General features: G+C 43.3%; 2 protein-coding genes across 2 annotated transcripts; both read left to right on the top strand.

Moving 5' to 3' along the window:
* The first annotated feature begins 9,091 nt into the window (after positions 1–9,091).
* LOC125629749 (olfactory receptor 5AR1-like) lies at positions 9,092–10,252 on the top strand. Its single transcript, XM_048835147.2, has one exon. It carries the CDS (start codon positions 9,314–9,316, stop codon positions 10,250–10,252), a length of 939 nt encoding a protein of 312 aa, XP_048691104.2. The 5' UTR covers positions 9,092–9,313.
* Positions 10,253–18,438: 8,186 nt separating this feature from the next.
* Positions 18,439–19,377, top strand: LOC125629746 (olfactory receptor 5W2-like). The gene has a single exon (XM_048835144.2). The coding sequence runs from the start codon at positions 18,439–18,441 to the stop codon at positions 19,375–19,377; it is 939 nt and encodes a 312-aa protein (XP_048691101.2).
* The last annotated feature ends 217 nt before the right edge of the window (positions 19,378–19,594 follow it).

The raw sequence follows: 19,594 nt of genomic DNA on the forward strand, positions 1-19,594 counted from the left end.
TAGAGGAATTGGATACCAGAGGACAAGAGAAGCCTTTTTGGTTCACTGATGGAAGCGCAATGGTAATAAATGGGAAAAGGTGTGTAAAGTATGCAGTAATCAATTTAGATAAGGAGATTATTCAGGGCCAGCTGGACCACGGGTCAGCCCAACATGCCAAATTACATGCAATTTATCAGGTTCTGAAATAATATGAGGATTCCCCATGACCAGTGTATATTTACCCTGATAGTGATTTTTGCATAAAGGGAATTCAGTTCTGGATGCAGGACTGGAAAATAAATGGGTGGAAGATGGAGGATGGTAAAGATATTGCATACTTAGATGAGTGGAAATGGATTTACCAGTGGGTAACAGAGAATCCTAAGCAATTGAAAATCGGGCATGTGAAAGCCCACAACAAGGGAACAGGCAAGGAAGCCATTTGGAATATTTGGGTGGATACAATAGCCCGACAACACAGTATAGCAATTGTAACTAGAAGCCAAGCTAAAAGCACCCCTACTGATGCCCCCTAACCAACGGGTCCTGCTATAAATCACCAAACTCCAGGAAAAGTGGAAAGGCAAGAACTGATTAATGTAGCCCATCAGTTCATGCATGAGGAGGTAAAAGGAACCTTACATAAGTTAAGACAAGTTGCAGAATGGAAAAAACATGGAAGATGATGTTAGTACATGGGTAAGGAATTGCATTTGGTGTGCACAGGATAGATCACGACCCCCTCACTGGTAACCCGTGATGTGCCAACAGGGGCTCGGGCCCTGGCATACGGTTCAGATTAATGTTATTGACAAGTTACCAAGAAGTAAAGAAGGATTTCAATCCTTGTTAGTAATAATTGATTCCTTTTCAGGATGAGTAGAAACATTTCCCACTAAAACTAATAGCACCACGGTGGTCACTAAGAATTTTTTTAATGAGGTGGGTGTGTAGATATGGTACCCCTGAAACAGGAGATTCTGATAATGGGGGAGCCTTTGTGGGAGAAATTTTTACATCAGTGTTACAAGCTTTAGGAATCAAACAAAAATTCCATATATCATACCAACCCCAATCCTCGGGTCAGGTAGAGCGCATGAAATGCACCATTAAGGAAGCACTGCGGAAAGTAGTAAATCCTACCGGAAAAGATTGGCCAGACAAGCTGCCTCTGATTCTAGCAGATATCTGCAGCAGAAACAGACTGAAAACCAAAATCCAGCCTTTTCAAATTATGTTTGGAAACTCAGTGCACCGTATGATTGACCCTAGCCACCTAACACAGGACCAGGGAGAAATCCCTAATGTAACACAGCGTGAATATTTACAGTGGCTTAAGCAGCTGAAACAAGACAAAACCACTCTCCAATATAGGATCGATCAAGCTATCAAACAAATGAATTAAAAAATCCATGCACAAAAGCATACTGAAACAGCCCTATGGGAAATAGGGAATCAAGTCGTATGTCTTAAATTGGGGAAAAAGGGGCACTCACTGGAATCAAAATGGACAGGACCCTATTCCGTAGTGGACCGCCTCAGCCCACTGATATACTGTATTGAGTGAGAAGGATGCAAAATTAAAATGGGTACATGTCTCACAGATGAAACTTTTTTTCATGAATAATAATGTCTTGGACTTTTTACAGAAAAGGACTTCTGGGATTCAGAACATAAGGCGCTGCTTGACCACTCCTACCCTCCAAATCCATGAAACCTCAGTATAAGGTTTGGCAGTCCCTGTTCTTGGGGGCCTGTATGTCCCAGATATTCAAAAATATCTTATGGGAGCTCAGCGTGATCTCTCCCCTGGTCAAGGATCATTCCCCCCTAAATAATCAATCGTGGATCCCCATCAGGGAACCAGGAATCCTCTTAGAATGGTATGATAAAAATACAAATTGAATCCTGAGGCCACTAAGAAATACCAATATTTATGCCTGGGACGGGGAAGTGGGACTTAAGGTTCACCTTATAAACACCACAGGAGTACCAAACCACTGGGAAATACGGGTTAAATAGAGGGTCCAGCTACCCATGATTACCATATCAGTGGGATGAGCTGATTAAGACAGGGACAATATTAACTGTCATAGTAGGATATTGTCCAATATCTGATGGACATTCAAACCTTTGGTTCACAAACTTTTGGTTTACGTGTACTAAGACTTGGGGTATGTATACACTACCCGCCAGATTGGCAGGTAGTGATAAATCTATCAGGGATCAATTTATAGCATCTAGTGTAGAAACGATAAAATCGATTCCTGATCGCTCTGCCATCAACTCCTGTACTCCACTGTGGCGAGAGGCGGAGTCAATGGGGGAGCGGCGGGAGTTGATCCCGTGCCTTGAGGAAGCGAGGAAAGATAATTTGACTTCAGCTACACTATTCTCATAGCTGAAGTTACATATCTTATGTCAATCCCCCCCCACCGTGTAGACCAGGGCTTGGACCAAAGATGTTGCTTTCAAAAGAAGCAACATGATCAGGATAAAGAAACCCAAAGAAATCCAAACTGTTTGTAACTCAGAGTGAATCCTTTGTTCGTAGAAATTAAAATTAATATGGATTGGACCCAGATGAATGTGTCAAGAGTGGAGCCAAAATGTTTGCCCTACTGTCTTCCTATTTTAAAAGCCTGGATGAAAACACATCAAAGTCCCTATCGTCGGGCCAAACGACACTATAGCAGACACTATATTCGGAGGGGTTGGTTTTGGAACAGGGATTATGAATACGGTAGATGTAGAGATAATCAGAAATAAATTGAGTGCCGTACCACAATCACAGGAGAGTCTCATACACAAGAAGGCAGACAGTGGCCAATGCCAGGTGCCCCAGAGGGAATGAACAGAACAGGTAATCATCAAGTGATCCATCCCCTGTCGCTCATTCCCAGCTTCTGGCAAACAGAGGCTAGGGACACCATCCCTGCCCATCCTGGCTAATAGCCATTGATGGACCTATCCTCCATGAAATTATTTAGTTCTTTTTTGAACCCTGTTATAGTCTTATCCTTCACAACACCCTCTTGCAAGGGGTTCCACAGGTTGGCTGTGCATTCTGTGAAAAATATTTCTTTTGTTTTTTTTTAAACCTGCTGCCTATTAATTTCATTGTGTGGCCCCTAGTTCTTGTGTTATAGAAGGAGTAAATAACACTTCCTTATTTACTTTTTCCACACCAGTCATGATTTTATAGACCTCTATCATATTCCCCTTCGTCATCTATTTTCCAAGCCTGAAAGTCTCAGTCTTATTCATCTCTCCTCATAGAGAAGCCATTCCATAGCCCTAATAATTTTTGTTGCCCTTTTCTGAACCTTTTCCAATTCCAATATATCTTTTTTGAGATGGGGCGACCACATCTGCATGCAGTATTCAAGATGTGGGCATACCATGGATTTATAGAGAGGCAAGATGATATTTTCTGTCTTATTATCTATCCCTTTCTTAATGATTCCCATCATTCTGTTCACTTTTTTGACTGCTGCTGCACATTGAGTGGATGTTTTCAGAAAACACCATACAATGTAATCTTATAACTTCACATGCCACACATATTTTATCAGGACAATACTAATCAGCAAATTATGAGTTTTCAAATGATACATTATAAGGCATACGTTAAAAAGCCAACAAAACAAAACAAAAAAATCCACAAACAATTCCACCCCCACGACAAGCTACACTCTCCCAAATACAAGACAAAAAATCAGCTATTCAAACATATGAAACATAGAATGCAAGAAGGCTCCGGTCTGTGAAGCATACCAAACATAGTCCTATGTAATCAGCAGCACAATCAGAACAAATTCCATGGGAACAACCCCTAGATTGCACAGTAACACCCTTTAAAGCCTGTGGGAATGTGAATTTATTCTATCACCATGAAACTCTTCACTCCCATCCCTCCCACCTCCAAAGAAACACACAGCAATGGCTCATAATGTGTTTAACTTGCTCCCAATTGGTACCTAATCTGGGGATCCAGCTGTGGAGGGGACCCAGCAGGAGTTAACATGGATTTAAATCTTGTTAACTTCTGGTCTGGTCTCTGTGAAGTCCGGATCTACCTCTACATCCTAGACAGTTCATGAAAAAGGCCTTCCAAGGGGACCTAGGACAGGGGACAAATTCAGCAGACCCAGTGCTCCTCCATCAATGACTTGCTAGATTTGACATCCCTCTGCTCTCATTCATTAAGGTATGAATACAGCTCTACATTTTGGGGAGATGTTAAACAAGTGAAAAATTTCCCTCAGTGGATCTGTTAAGGAATGAAACAGGTTTCAGTGAAGCCCCATCCTCCTGTGTGACATCACTAAAGGGCAGGGGGATAATGCGCATTCTCTCTTCCCTAACTTGACCGGGTTTCTGTGTATGGACAAGGGTTGCTGTTAGGACAATCTCTAAGGGAACCCTTTAATTACTTTAGGGGTCTGTAACAGTGTGGCACCCACCTCTCACAAGCACGCCTTCTGCTTGGGTATGTCTATAGTCTTTAAACAGACTCAGCCCTGGAATCAGGCCAGTCTTGATTTAAAGATGTCAAGTGATTGTGTCTTGGTATGTTGTCCCATTCACAATTAAAAACATGCTCAGATTCACACCATTTGAAGATCTGGCCCTTTGGTTTCAATGGAGCTCTGCTGATTTACACCAGCTGTGAATCTGGCCCTGTCAAGGTTCCTTCCCCACTCTGAACTCGAGGGTACAGATGTGGGCACCTGCATCAAAACCTCCGAAGCTTACTTTTACCAGCTTAGGTTAAAACTTCCCCAAGGTACAAACTATTTTACCTTTTGCCCTTGGACTTTCACTGTCACCATGAAATGTCTAACTGGGTTTATTTTATTAGGAAAAAGCCTATTTGGAAACATCTTTACCCCCAAAATCTTCACCAAAACCTTGCACCCCCCTTCCTGGGGAAGGTTTGGTAAAAATCCTCACCAATTTGCATAGGTGAACACAGACCCAAACCCTTGGATCTTAAGAACAATGAAAAAAACATTCAGTTTCTTAAAAGAAGAATTTTAATAGAAGAAAAAGTAAAAAAGAATCACCTCTGTAAAATCAGGATGGTAAATACCTTACAGGGTAATTAGATTCAAAACATCGAGAATCCCTCTAGGCAAAATCTTAAGTTACAAAAAGACACAAAAACATGAACATACATTCCATTCAGCACATCTTATTTTCTCAGCCATTTAAAGAAATCATAATCTAACGCCTATCTAGTGATATTACTTGCTAAGTTCTAAGGCTCCATTCCTGTTCTGTCCACGGCAAAAGCATCACACAGAGACTACCTTTGTTTCTCCCCCTCTCCAGCTTTGAAAGTATCTTGTCCCCTCATTGGTCATTGTGGTCAGGTGCCAGCAAGGTTATCCTAGCTTCTTAACCCTTTACAGGTGACAGGGTTTTTCCTCTGTCCAGGAGGGATTTTAAAGGTGTTTACCCTTCCCTTTATGTTTATGACAGGCCCAATGACTCCCAGGGAGAGGCATCCATTTACACCAGCAGGGGATGTGGTCTAATGGGTAGTGTCCATGTTATGATTACCTCTTTAAGCAAGTCTATCCATATCCAGCAAACCTAGGCACAGTGCAGACAAGCCGTGAGCATCTTCGTTAGGGACAAGTTGAGGAATGTAGGTCTAATGGTGCCCTGTCTGCCTGTGTGATGTCACTATAAGGCAGGGGAGTCTGCACATTCTCTCTTCCCTAGCTTCACCAGCTTGCTGCGCAGGGACAAGAGGCTGCCACTAGGAACATCTCCATGCAGGAGATTGTGCAGGAAGGGCTCATCTCTATTTCAGAAAAAACAAGCCCTGAGACCTGTAGGAAGAGAATGGATATTTGCAATGCATAGGAGCTGTTAGTGTTACAACTGGGTCATTTCACAAGATGAAATCCCTGGCCATGCATTGAAGAGATCCCAGCATGGAAGGGCATAGAAATTAAATTGTCCCCTCTTTCACAGGGAATTTACTATTTTTCATTCTTGAATTGCTCTTTCCCTGTGAAATAAAAGGCATTTGCCTAGAAAGGTGAAGGCTACTCTTTGCGTGTGAAACCATAAAAATCAATCTCTTCCTCTCATCTGTCAAAACCTGCACCGCCATCATCCAACACGCCATTTTTATAATAGTGATTCCATTCAGAAGGGTCCTTTCCATAGTTCCCTCTAAGGTGTGTGCCTGGGTGGCCATGCATGAGGGAGTGAAGGGCCATGCACCTGGACCCTGGAGAGGATGCATGCATAAGATGAGATGGTAGCCTTGGGAGGAATAGGGAGTAAGTGAGGGAGCAGTTATGTGAGATAGGGAGTTAGGGGAAATTGGGACGTGCATGGCTGTGCCAGCTGGAAAGAGATGCGACTCCCTCCAGCTCCAGGGCTGCGGCTGCTGGGGAGAGATGGCCCTCCTTCCCAGCCCCAGCTTGGTGGCTGCTGCTGCGGGGTAGATACCCCACTCCGTCCCAGCCAGGTGGCTGCCACGGTGCAGGAGAGAGACAGCTCTCCCCAAACAAGTGTCCAGATTTCCATTAAGTTTTAGCATTTGTTTGGGGAGAGGTATTGGAAACCATTAAGGCCAGATCTTTGCTATCTGATGTAGTTTTGGCTCTTCAGAGTACTCCCTTTGACTCATAAGTAGCAAGCAGCACTAGGTTTGGTGGGGATGCTAGGTGTTGGGTAGGATAAAGACCTTAGTTGCAAGCTCTTTGGAGTTTGCAGAGAGATCCCTACTTCAAAGCCATGTGTTAATGCCCTGCAGGGCAAGTAAAAATATAATGAGTCAGTCTACTCTGAGTTTTTGAGTTGGTGACACACACAATGTGAAAGCAGGAGAACTTTGCCTGTTTCTACAGGGCTCTGTTGCACTTGCATTGAGTGGGTCCTAAACATGCATTTAAAATAGCCATCACCAACCACTTGATGTTTTACTTCCCTTCATATTTTCAGTGTTGTCACTTCTTTGTGTGGCTTTGTTTTCCTATCTGTGTCACTTTATTACTTATTTTTACTGTTCTATGTGTGTGAAGTATTAATCAAAGGAAGAGTTGACATTCCAGAGACATTGTATAATCCCGAGTGAATGCCTTTTACTCTCCTTTCCAATATCAGCAAATATTGTATTACTATTTGTGGTGAGAGCATTTCTAGTTGACTCATACATTTATTTAGCATCTTAAAGCTGAACTCTGTGTGCAGATAATATGCATACAAGGGGGATAGTTTTGTGATCTGCAGAAGTCCGTAGCATGCTAGTGTTTTGGCAGATGCTTCATTCTGCGAGAGCAGCTTTCCCTGAAGATTTAGTGGTCTGTGGTAGGAGTAGGTTATTTAATGGGGCCTCTGGGGCATATTTTTTATGCTTTCACTTAATGAACATGATGACTTTGTTTTATTTGTATAGCTGTTGTCAGTACACCACATTTTGCTGTGTTTACTAGCTTGAGTTCTTAGAAAAGGATGATAAAATACATGTACTCCAAGGGCAGTGTTATTTTTCTTTTTATTTGATTTCATATTAAATAAGCATCTTAAGCATCTTAATTAACAATTTTCTTGTTCATTATCCATTGTTTTAATATTCACTCTTCTTCTTCCATACCTATGAACTTTTAAAAATATATATTCTATCTCGGTGTAGTATGCACAATAAATGACCTCGATATTGGTGCTGCACATAACAATATTTAATCTGCACATGGATGGAAAACAGTAGAGGGAACATAGAAGCACCAAATTCACAATGGAGGTCAGATGGCTGTGGTCTCCTCCTGAGCTCCTCTGGTCATCCTGTGGTCTCCATCAAGAACCATGAGTGAACCTATCCTTCCTACTTTGGGGAGTAACCTAGCAAGGGAAGGACATAGAATACCATGGTGATTGGCATCCTATGGATGGATGGATAGATAGAAAGATAGATAATCTGTAGTACTCTAACATGTCTTACAGGTTTTACATTTCATCTATTGGGGTCGGGACAATGAGGTGATTCTGAAACAATTTATGTATGTTTACATACAATTTATGTATGTTTCAGCTGTATCTAGCTGCCTGTTCCTTTGATTCCAGACCTGTTGCTAAGGTTGGTTGAAAATTTTTCTTGAGCAGTTTTTCTGATGGGCTGTGGGACTCTGGTGATGTTCCAGGGCAGTTCAGAAAGGGGAGAGACCATCATGCATCATGGGGGATGGAGTCCAGCCTTGGAGCCTGGTCCATGGAAGAGATTGGTGGTGTGTGGTATCTGATGCACCCCAGTGGTATTTCCAAGCCGAAATGTTAAGTTTTCAGCCAAAAGCTTTCAGTGTCCACAAAAAAATCCCCTTTATGGATCAGCTCTACGAAGCCCTTTGGCTTGCACTGAAAACAGCAGGATGAAATATACCTCTAACCTCATATTCTGTAACTCTGGTAGAAATTGCATCATTTAATAACACAGTAGAAAACAGTGAACCAAATTAATCCCCAGGACATGAGTTACACCAACGGTGTCTTGTGTTCACTGCCCACATTAATTAGGTGTTTTGTCTCTCTCAGCTCAGGTATTCCCATTGCTTCAGGGATCATGTCCCAAAGATCGCAAATCTCACTATAAAACTTTCCAAATCCTCCAAACTGGCAGTTTCTATCGATGGGGAAATGTCACCACATCTCTCTCTCTCTTCTCACCAGGTACGTGCTATTGTCCGAAATTAGAGTCACACGCACACAGGCAGACACCATGGGGATCAGCAGGTATTGAATTCCAGACCTCCAGCACTTAACGCCTCAGCCCCAACTCCTACAGCTTCAGCTAAAGGAGCGACCTCCTGGGTTGGAAAAAATAGGCAATTACATAGTCAATGAAGCCAGGGCTTCCCATTATGTCTCTGGGTTTTCATACAGTCTCCGGTCAATGCCAAAAAGCTTAATCAGCACAGTGAGCAACTTTACCACAGAGTGTGGAAAGATTGACATTCCTTTACTCTCACCCCTTCTTTAGTTAAGGAATAATCCCTTCAGCTGATTCTCTCAGAGCACAGTCACAAGTTACTCTTTTCTGTTTGGATTAGTGAACAGGAGTGTTTGTGTGGGGGGAATGATTAACCTGCGTGTCATTGTATTTGCACAGTTTGTGCATTTTATCGAACACCTGGAATTACATGCTGTGTACATCTGGATATGTGAACTAAGCCCGTCCCGGAGCAGGTACTGATGTCCATGAGGAAACTGATCTCCATTTATCTTCACTTACTTCATTACACAGAAGGGACAGGTTTTCCACACCATCCACCTGCCCACATCTCTGTAGCAGCCTGATCTCTGTTCAGAGGAGATGGAAGAAGGAAATCACTCGGAGGTGACTGAGTTCATTCTCTCAGGACTGACAGATCGTCCGGAGCTGCAGGTCCCCCTGTTTGTGGTGTTCCTACTGATTTATGGTATCACCCTGGTGGGGAACGGGGGGATGATCTTGTTAATCACGATTGATCCCCAACTCCACACCCCCATGTACTTTTTCCTCAGTAATTTGTCTTTCTGTGACCTCTGCTATTCCTCGATAATTTTCCCGAAGATGCTGCTGAATTTCTTTGCCGAGAGTAAAAGCATTTCTTACACGGCCTGCGCTGTGCAAATGTATCTCTTTGTCGCTTTTGCAGATGTTGGTTGCCTCTTGCTGGCTGTGATGGCATATGACCGTTATGTGGCCATCTGTAACCCACTGCTCTATATGGTCACTATGTCCAGGCAGCTTTGTAAAGAGCTGGTGGCTGGGGTGTACGCTGTGGGGTTTGTGGATTCAATGATACACACATGTTTTACATTTCGGCTGTCATTCTGCAGCTCCAACATCATCAATCATTTCTTCTGTGACGTCCCCGCTCTGTTGGCGCTGTCCTGCTCTGACACCCGCATCAATGAGATTGTGGTGTTTGCTTTCATGTGTTGCATTACAGTGAGCAGCTTTGTGACTGTCCTCCTCTCCTATGTCTATATCATCTCCACCATCCTGCAGATCCGCTCCGCTGAGGGCCAGCGCAAAGCCTTCTCCACCTGCACTTTCCACTTGACTGCTGTGGTCCTGCTTTTTGGAACCGTCATCTTCGTGTATTTACGTCCCACGTCCAGCTATTCCATGGACACAGACAAAACGGCCTCTGTGGTTTACATGCTGGGGATCCCCATGTTGAACCCCCTCATCTACAGCCTGAGGAACACAGAGGTGAAGGATGCCCTGAGGAAAGCAATGAATAAACTCCTAACCAATTCTTGAATCTGTTTAACCCTTTACTGGTTTAGTGATGGGGAGTGGAAACAGGTGAATTCAATTCCCAGCCCATTGCAATGTAATTTCGCAGAGCCTGTGGTAGCATTTTTCATTATTGTATTGTTATTATTATTAATTGGTTTGTATTCCAACAGGGTCTGCAGGTCCCAACTGAGATCAGTGGACAAAACACGGGAAGAATCACAGGGCCAGAAAGAGAGAATGATTCTGTGGGTTGGTGGCTAGGGGCACCCACTTAGAGAGTGAGATGCTCAACTTCAAGTCTATGTTCCAATGGTTATTTTATTAGTTAACCAGAGTAGAACAAAGATTGAGAGCAACCCAGATTGGAAGAGCACATCACTCAGTGGCTGGGATGCTTTCTGGAAATGCAGTAAACCCAAGTGTATAGTGTGACTGGTTCGGTCACAGAGACCCTCATTTGGGACTGTCACCTGATGTGCTGAAATTACCTCTGAGGCCATTTCCCCTAACTGCATGGGCTTCCAGAACCTTGTATTGTTGAGTAAGACATGCTAGCCTACTGCAACACAGACTCAGGGTCTGGGCACACTCCCAAAGCTGCAGATCTGGACTGAAACCAGCTAAGCAGGATACCAGCTCATAATGGGATCTAAACCGCAAATATATCTGTTTCACTCTGTATACAGCTTATACATGGTAAAATGATAAATGTTCGCCCTCTATATCACTGTAAGTGAGAGATGCACAGCTGTTTGCCACCCCAAGGTAATAATTACTTACACAGAGTTTAGAAATAAACAAAAGTGATTTTATTATGTATGAAAAGTAGGATTTAAGTGGTTTTAAGTAGTAACAGACAGAAAAAGTAAGTCCACAAAGCAAAATAAAACAAAACATGCAAGGCTAAGCTTAATTCACTCAGAAATCAGTTACAAATGTTAACTTCTAACCCCAGTTGTTACTTCAGTTAAAATCTTTCTAAGATCGGATGCCTTTTCTGACCTGGGTCCAGCCTGTTCTCATCCACCCCTGTGGTTACAGTCCTTTTGTTTCCAGGTGCTTGCAGGTATCTCTGTGGGGTGGAGAGGCTGTCTCTTAAGCCAGCTGAAGACACTCATTATTTGCCTTCCCCACTTTATATAGAACTTCCCTAAGGTGGAAAACCTTTGTTTCAAATTCAACCCCCCTCTGTAAAAGTACCAGCTTCAAGATGGATTTCAGTATGAGGTGACATGGTCACATGTCACTGTAAAACCCCAGTATCCATTCTTCCTGGGTTGGCCCATGGGTACACAGGAAGGTTTGCAGGTAAACAGAGCCATTCACAGTTCATTGATTCTGAAGCACCTTTAATGGCCTGCACTTAATATGTCTACATAAGTAATAGAAGTTTATAACTTATTCTCCTAACTCCAGACAGCGAAATAATCCTTGAAAACAAATAGGATGAACACATTTAGTAGATTATAACCTTTATAATGATATGTTACATGCGGCACTTAGCATAAAGCATATTCCAGTTATGTCATATTCAGAAGAATATTTTCGTAAAGCATATGGAGTGCAATGTCACACAGAGCTTTGCCCACTACTGGACAGAAGGGGGAACTGAACCTGCATCTCCCACCTCACAGGTGAACACCCCAACTATTAGGCTAAAAATTACATTGGGAAGGACCACCGCCGCTTCCTACGGTGGCTGCGTTGCGACCGGCACCTAAATACTCCCCCTGTATACACGCATTGTTTTGGGACAAAGTTATTAGGAGTATTTGTAACACATTTCTGAATAGTCTCAGGTCAGTCCAAACGGTATTGGTTTTGACAATAAATTATTAGTCCAGAAGAAATTCACCCATTTCTGGACACCTTTGTGTCCCAATGCTGGGAAAATATTTGTTGGTCACCTCTCCAAATGTCTCTTTAAGTAAAGTGGAATACAAAACTGAGTTGACTGCATCATATAAAAAGGACCTCACAGGAGAGACAGCAATCCAGACCAGCTGATGCTCTGGCCCTCTGTTTTCCATTTCCGCAAGGAAAGACATGGCAACAACTTTCATTGCATGTGCTGTGCACACCTGTTGTCCTGGGAGCAAAGATCGTCCAGGGAGTAAATCTCAACATCATCACAGCCAAATTTAACCTCTGCCACCCAAGGAAGCAGTTCCAGAGGTGTAAAGGGTAACGTAGGTGTGGTTATCAAAGAGGGAAAGATTCAACTCTATGTCTAGTTTTAGGGTTCTGAGCAAGTACTGCTTCTGTCCTTCTCAACTCATTGTAAGTGAATGGAAGAAAACCAAAAAGGTACCACCAAGTCATGGGCAAACAAGTGAGTTTCAGAGCATTTCATCCTTTAACTGAAATGACAGTGAGCTATTCATGGGCGAGGAAGGAAGGAATTATCCTGAGAGGATAAATGTCAACTTTTCTGAACATATTTACCTATCAGGAGAAGGAAAGAGCTTTACCAAGGGAGGGAGAAGAGAGACAGGAAAAGGAGAAAAAATGTCTTAAATAGGAAGGGGGAAAACTCCCCCATCGATTCAGGAAATGTCTATACTAAAGCCATTACATTGATTCAGCTATTGTGTGCATCAGTGTCATAGTGTAGATGCTTTCCACATTGATGGAAGGGTTTTTCCATCGATGTAGTTAATCCAGGTCTCCGAGAGGCAGCAGCTAAGTCAGTGGAAGAATTATACTGAGGGTTAGTACAAGCTAACTGCCTCACACAGGGTGTGAAAAGTTTCCCCGCCCTGTGTGATGGAGCTCTGTTGATCTAATTTTTAAGCATAAACCAGGGCTCAGAGAAGCTAAAGATGGAAAAGACCAGTTGGGAAATCTAGTCCTGTCTCCTTGCCAGGCAGCAGAATCCCCTTTGGTTCTTTTTGGTCAGGCTTGCTAAAAATATTGCAGCTGTCCCAGCTTCCCAGTAGAGATTATTCTGCATTTTGATTGAGCTTAGTGTCAGGCTCTGTGTATGTAGTGGGCACTGTGTGTCTGTGTGTTTTGTGTGTAGTGGGCACTCTGTGTGTTTGGTGTGCAGTGGGCACTATGAGTGTGCATATGGTGGGGGGTACAGTGGAGCTGAATGTCAAGTGAAGGCAGGTGTGTGTCCATTGGCCTGCCAGTGCTCAGGCTGATGTCCGCCCTCCTCCCAGTGCAGGGCTCTTTGTGAGATCATAGAATAATAGGACTGGAAGGGACCTCGAGAGGTCATCCAGTCCCCTCCCCTGCACTCATGGCATTTCTAAGTATTATCTAGACCATCCGTGACAGGTGTTTGTCTAAATTGGTCTTAAAAGTCTCCAATGATGGAGATTCCACAACCTTCCTGAGCACATGATTCCAGTACTTCCTGTATTCCTCCCTCACTGCTGGGTTTTCTTTTCTATTGTCCACCCTAAACCGCCCTTGCTGGAAGTGAAGTCCATCGGTTCTTGTCCTATCCTCCCCCATTGTTTTGCAGTTTTATTCCGAAACTTTGTGTGACGGGTTGGATGAGAGAAACCCCTTTAGTACTGACTCTGGAGATGCCGAGACTACCCCTGATCCTGTTTTCCCTGCCAGCTTGGAACTTAAGTACCTTATCTTGTTTGAGTCACACATGCTTTCCTGTTGCAAACACAGAGCCAAGTCTGAACCACATCCCCCACAAGCTGCAGGCTTCACTGAAAACAGCTTAAGAAGTGTTCCTGTCTCTAACACTCAGATACCCAACTCCCAATGGGGTCCAAGCCCAAAGAAATACGTTTTACTCTCTATACAGCTTATACAGTGTAAACTCACAAATTGTTTGCCCTCTATTACACTGATAAAGAGATATGCACAACAGTATGCCCCCCCAGGTATTAATACATACTCTTGGTTAATTAATGAGTAAAAGGTGATTTTATTAAATACAGAAAGTAGAATTTAAGTGGTTCCAAGTAATAACAGACAGAACAAAGTGAATTACCAAACAAAACAAAATAAAACACGCAAGTCTTAGCCTAATACACTAAAAACTAAATGCAGGTAAATCTCACTCTCAGAGATGTTCCAATAAGTCTCTTTTACAGACTAGACTTCCTCCTAGTCTGGGTCCAGCCATCACTCACACCCCTGTAGTTACTGTCCTTTGCTCCAGTTTCTTTCAGGCATCTCTTTGGGGTGGAGGGGCTATCTTTTGTGCCAGATGAAGAAAAAATGGAGGGGTTTCCCCAGGGTGTTATATATTCTCTCTCTTGGGCGGAAACCCCATCCCCTCTCCTATGCAGAATCCAGCTCCAAGATGGAGTTTTGGAGTCACATGGGCAAGTCACATGTCCATGCATGACTCAGTTCCTTACAGGCCGATGCCACATTCCCAGAAAAACTCAGATGTGGATTGGCTTCTCTCAAAGTTCATTTTTAACGTGTTTCTTGATTGTGCACTTACAGAGAATACTCTTTTCTCAAGAAGCTGACCAACTGCTTCACTGACGCTACTTAAAATCAAATAAGTACACAACCAATATTCATAACTTTGAATACAAAATTGATACATGCATGGAAATAGGATGAATATATCCAGTAGATTATAACCTTTGAAGAGATATGTTACGTGGCATATCTCGCATAAAACATATTCCAGTTATGTCATATTTACATTCATGAGCATATTTCTATAAAGCATTATGGGATACAACTTCACACTCTGTTTCACGGACTATAACTTATGGGAAATAAATAAAACTAACAAAAGAATTCGGAGGTAGCTGCCCTGCTCGGAGATATTTTTTAGCAGGATCTGCAGAGATGGTGCAGAGATCTGGTTTAAACACTAGTTTGGGGAATATCCTCCTTTTTGAAGCCTGGCCTGACACTGACATTTTCAGTGAGGACTGCCTCAGGCACCTCCAGGTCACAGGAGGCAGAGAAGCCAGGAGGAGGAGTTACAAGTTCCGAGAGGAAGTAAGGGCATAGTGTTTCCTGGGCACCGACCTGGAGTGACAGATTTGGGAGTTTCTGAATTCAGAGATTGCTGGCTGTTGGTTGTTTCTACACTTTTTCAGGAAGCAGGACTTTGTGTCCATTCTTTATAACCCCTCCCCCACCGATTATACCAAAGAATTTAGCTGACTTGTATCATCAATCTTTCCTCCTAATATAATGAACCCTGCAATACCTCACAGGTTGACACCTCTTAGGAGAAGGGGGCACCAACATGCCCTGGAGCACTGATAATACCAGCCAAGCCTGCACACCCATGGGGGATAATTTCTGCTTCCATAGTAAAGAAGGGAAGTGTCAACACTGGGTCTTCCAGGGATCTCCTTGAGGGGAGGTGATGACCATAATGGCCTTGTGAATCTGCAGCTATGGATGGACCCATCCCTTGGGGGAACCTCACCCTTTCATGTCAATTGAACACTATTGTCAGTCAGCACCACACCTCTAGTGTTACTTTCATATTTTCTAGGTTGGTGGCTGTGACATACCAGGGTCCAACTCCTACTAATCAGCAGCTGTGTCAGAGCTGCCTGCAACCTTGCAATGCCTTGCTGAAGTGGCTTCCACCTGGGATACTCACAAACAACCATCTCACATGCAAATTGCACCCTGAGCATGTGTGTGTAACTGCAGCCTGCCCAGGAAGAGTTGGGTTACACTCAGGCTCTCACTACCCTTAGTTATACTGCAGGGGGACCCCAACACACTCCCCAGTCTTCGATTTCCCTCCAGATATGTATGTCCTGTGCTGCCCAGTCCTCTCCTGGACATTACAAGTTACATTGTCCATTATTTCTTTAATAACACTAACATGCCTGCAACCTAGCTTCTCAGACACTTCTATTTAAACACACTGAGTCAGATAAAATAATGAAACAAAGTTTATTGACTACAAAGATTTTCAGTGAGTGGAAATAAGGAGGCATAGAAGTCAGAGATGGTTTCAAGAAAAATAAAGCTAGAATGCAACTTGTGCCTAAATTAATGATGTAAAATTCAAAGCAAAAGTTTCCTAACCACATGCTTCCAGCAGTCTTACTGACCAAACATCTTAGGTTAGGACCCATCCCCCAGTCCAATGGCTGCTTCCTTTATCCCTTCAGATGTAGTGAATCAATGGGCAGAGAGAGAGAGAGAGAGTGAATGAGAGTGAGAGAGAGCACAGTGTCCTGGGACGTCTGCCCCTTCTTTTTAGAGTACTATTCCCCCTTTGAGAAACATTTCCACCTGGTTACTAGAAGACAAAATGTCTATGTAGAAGGATGTTCCCTGTTGCTTTTACCTCACCTGTTTAGATACAAAATTAGGTAGAACACACATTTCTTTGTTTAAGACAGAGCAGTTTGCCAGCCTCAGTTTGGAACATGTATTAATAACACAATACAGTGTAATCTTAAAACTTCACATACATTATCAACAATATTGTACTAATATTTATGATGACAGCATGACTATTTCTAGTTGACTCACAGATTTATTTAGCATCTTACAACTGAGCTCTGTGTGCAGATAATTTACATGCAAGAGGGATAATTTTGTGAACTGCAGAAGTCCACAGCATGCTGTGTCCTCCCCCTGATCTTCTCTGGTCACGATGTTGTCTCCATCAAGCAAAATGAGTGAACCTACCTTTCCTACTTTGGGGAGTAAACTAGTAGTGGAAGGACATAGGATACCATGGTGATTGGCATCCTATAAACAGCTAGATAATCTGGAGTACTCTTAAACATTTTACAGGTTTTACATTCCACCTACTGGGGCCAGGAAAAGGTTACTCTGAAACCAGGAATGGCTCTGAAGATATCAGGTATGGCAGCAAAGAATTAGTATGTTCCACCTGTATCAAATTTTCTGGTCCTTTGATTCCAAATTTCTTGCTAAGTCTAGTTGATTTTTTTTCTTGAAAAGTGTTTTTGATGGGAAATTGGATTTTCCATTCAACTGTTTTTTCCATTAAATTATCTTTTCCCTGGAAATGATCAGCTTTCCATCAAAAAAGCCAAACTGCCCTCCTCCCTAAACCCTGCCTGTGGAACTCTGGTGATGTTCTAGGGCAGTTCAGCAAGAGGAGAGACCATTCTGCATCATGGGAGATGTAGTCCAGCCTTGGGATCCTGGCCCATGGAAGAGATTGGTGGTGTGTGATATAAGAGGCACCCCCGTGGTATTTCTGAGCTGAAAAATTATGTTTTTAGAGAAAAGATTTTGGTCTCCCCCCTCAAAAAAAACAAAAAAAAAAAAACGCTTTATGCACCAGCTCCACGCAGTACCCAGCTTGCACTGAAAACAGCAGAATGAAATATACCCCAAACCTCATACTCTGTGACTCTGGTAGAAATTGCATCATTGAATTACACAGTAAGAAAGAGTAGGTCAAATTAATCCCCAGGGCACCAGTTACACCGAGGGTGGCTTTGGTTCACTGAATGCATTAATTAGGTGTTGTGTCTCTCTGAGCTCAGGTATTCCCAGGGGCTTCAGGAATCATATCCCATAGATCACACATCTCAGTATAAAACTTCCTGAATGCTCCAATCTGGCAGTTTCTATCAATGGGGAAACACCACCATCTCTCTTCTCAGCAGGTACGTGCTATTGTCCTGAATTACAGTCACACGCACGCATGCAGACACCACAGGGATCAGCAGGTATTGAATTCCAGACCTCCAGCACTTAAAGCCTCAGCCCCAACTCCGACCCCTTCAGCTAAAGGAGCGACCTCCTGGGTTGGAAAAAAATAGGCACTTACCTAGTCAATGAAGCCAGGGCTTCCCATGATGTCTCTGGGTTTTCATACAGGCTCCAGTAAATGCCAAACAGCTTAATCAGCACAGTGAGCAGCTTTACCACAGAGTGTGGAAAGACTGACATTCCTTTACTCTCACCCCTTCTTTAGTTAAGGAATAATCCTTTCAGACTGATTCTCTCAGAGCACAGTCACAAGTTACTCTTTTCTGTTTGGATTAGTGAACAGGAGTGGTTGGGGGGGGGGAATGATTAACCTGTGTCTCATTGTATTTGCACAGCATGTGCATTTTATCGAACACCTGGAATGACCAGCTGTGAACATCTGGCTCTGTGGACTAAGCCCTTCCCGGAGTGTGTACTGATGTAAATTAAGAAACTGATCTCCATTTCTCTTCTCTTACCTCATTACAGAGAAGGGACAGGTTTTCTGCACCATCCACCTGCCCACATCTCTGTAGCTGCCAGATCTCTGTTGAGAGGAGATGGAAGAGGGAAATCACTCGGAGGTGACTGAGTTAATTCTCTCAGGACTGACAGATCGTCCGGAGCTGCAGGTTCCCCTGTTTGTGGTGTTCCTACTGATTTATGGTATCACCCTGGTGGGGAACGGGGGGATGATCTTGTTAATCACGATTGATCCCCAACTCCACACCCCCATGTACTTTTTCCTCAGGAATTTGTCTTTCTGTGACCTCTGCTATTCCTCGGTAATTTCCCCTAAGATGCTGCTGAATTTCTTAGCCGAGAGGAAAAGCATTTCTTACATGGCCTGCGCTCTGCAAATGTTTCTCTCTATCGTTTTTGCAGATGTTGAGTGCCTCCTGCTGGCTGTGATGGCGTATGACCGTTATGTGGCCATCTGTAACCCGCTGCTCTATACGGTCACCATGTCCAGGCAGCTTTGTAAACAGCTTGTGGTTGGTGTGTACACTGTGGGGGTGGTGGATTCAATGATACACACATGTTGTACATTTCGGCTGTCATTCTGCAGCTCCAACATTATCAATCATTTCTTCTGTGACATCCCCCCGCTGTTAGTGCTCTCCTGCTCTGACACCCGCATCAATGAGATTGTGACGTTTGTCTTCATATGCTGCATTGTGGTGAGCAGCCTTGTGACAATCCTCCTCTCTTATGTCTATATCACTTCCACCATCCTGCAGATCCACTCTGCTAAGGGCCGGCACAAAGCCTTCTCCACCTGCACTTTCCACTTAACGGCTGTTGCCCTTTATTTTGGCACCCTCCTCTTCATGCACTTACGTCCCAAGTCCAGCTATTCCATGGACACAGACAAAATGACCTCAGTGTTTTACACGCTGGTGATCCCCATGTTGAACCCCCTCATCTACAGCCTGAGGAACACAGAGGTAAAGGATGCCTTGAGGAAAGCAATGAATAAACTCCTAACGAATTCTTGAATCTGATTAACTCTGTATTGGTTTAATTGTGGGGAGTGGAAACAGGTGAATTCAATTCCCAAGCCATTGCAATGTAATTCACAAAGCTCATGGTAGTATTGTTCATTATTGTATTGTTATTACTGTTAATTTGTTTGTATTTCAAGAAGGTCTGCAGGCCCCAACAGAGATCAGTGGACAAAACATGGGAAGAATCACAGGTCCAGAAAGAGAGAAT

Source organism: Caretta caretta, chromosome 6 (assembly GCF_965140235.1).
Source record: "Caretta caretta isolate rCarCar2 chromosome 6, rCarCar1.hap1, whole genome shotgun sequence".
In the NCBI taxonomy this organism is placed as follows: domain Eukaryota; kingdom Metazoa; phylum Chordata; order Testudines; family Cheloniidae; genus Caretta; species Caretta caretta.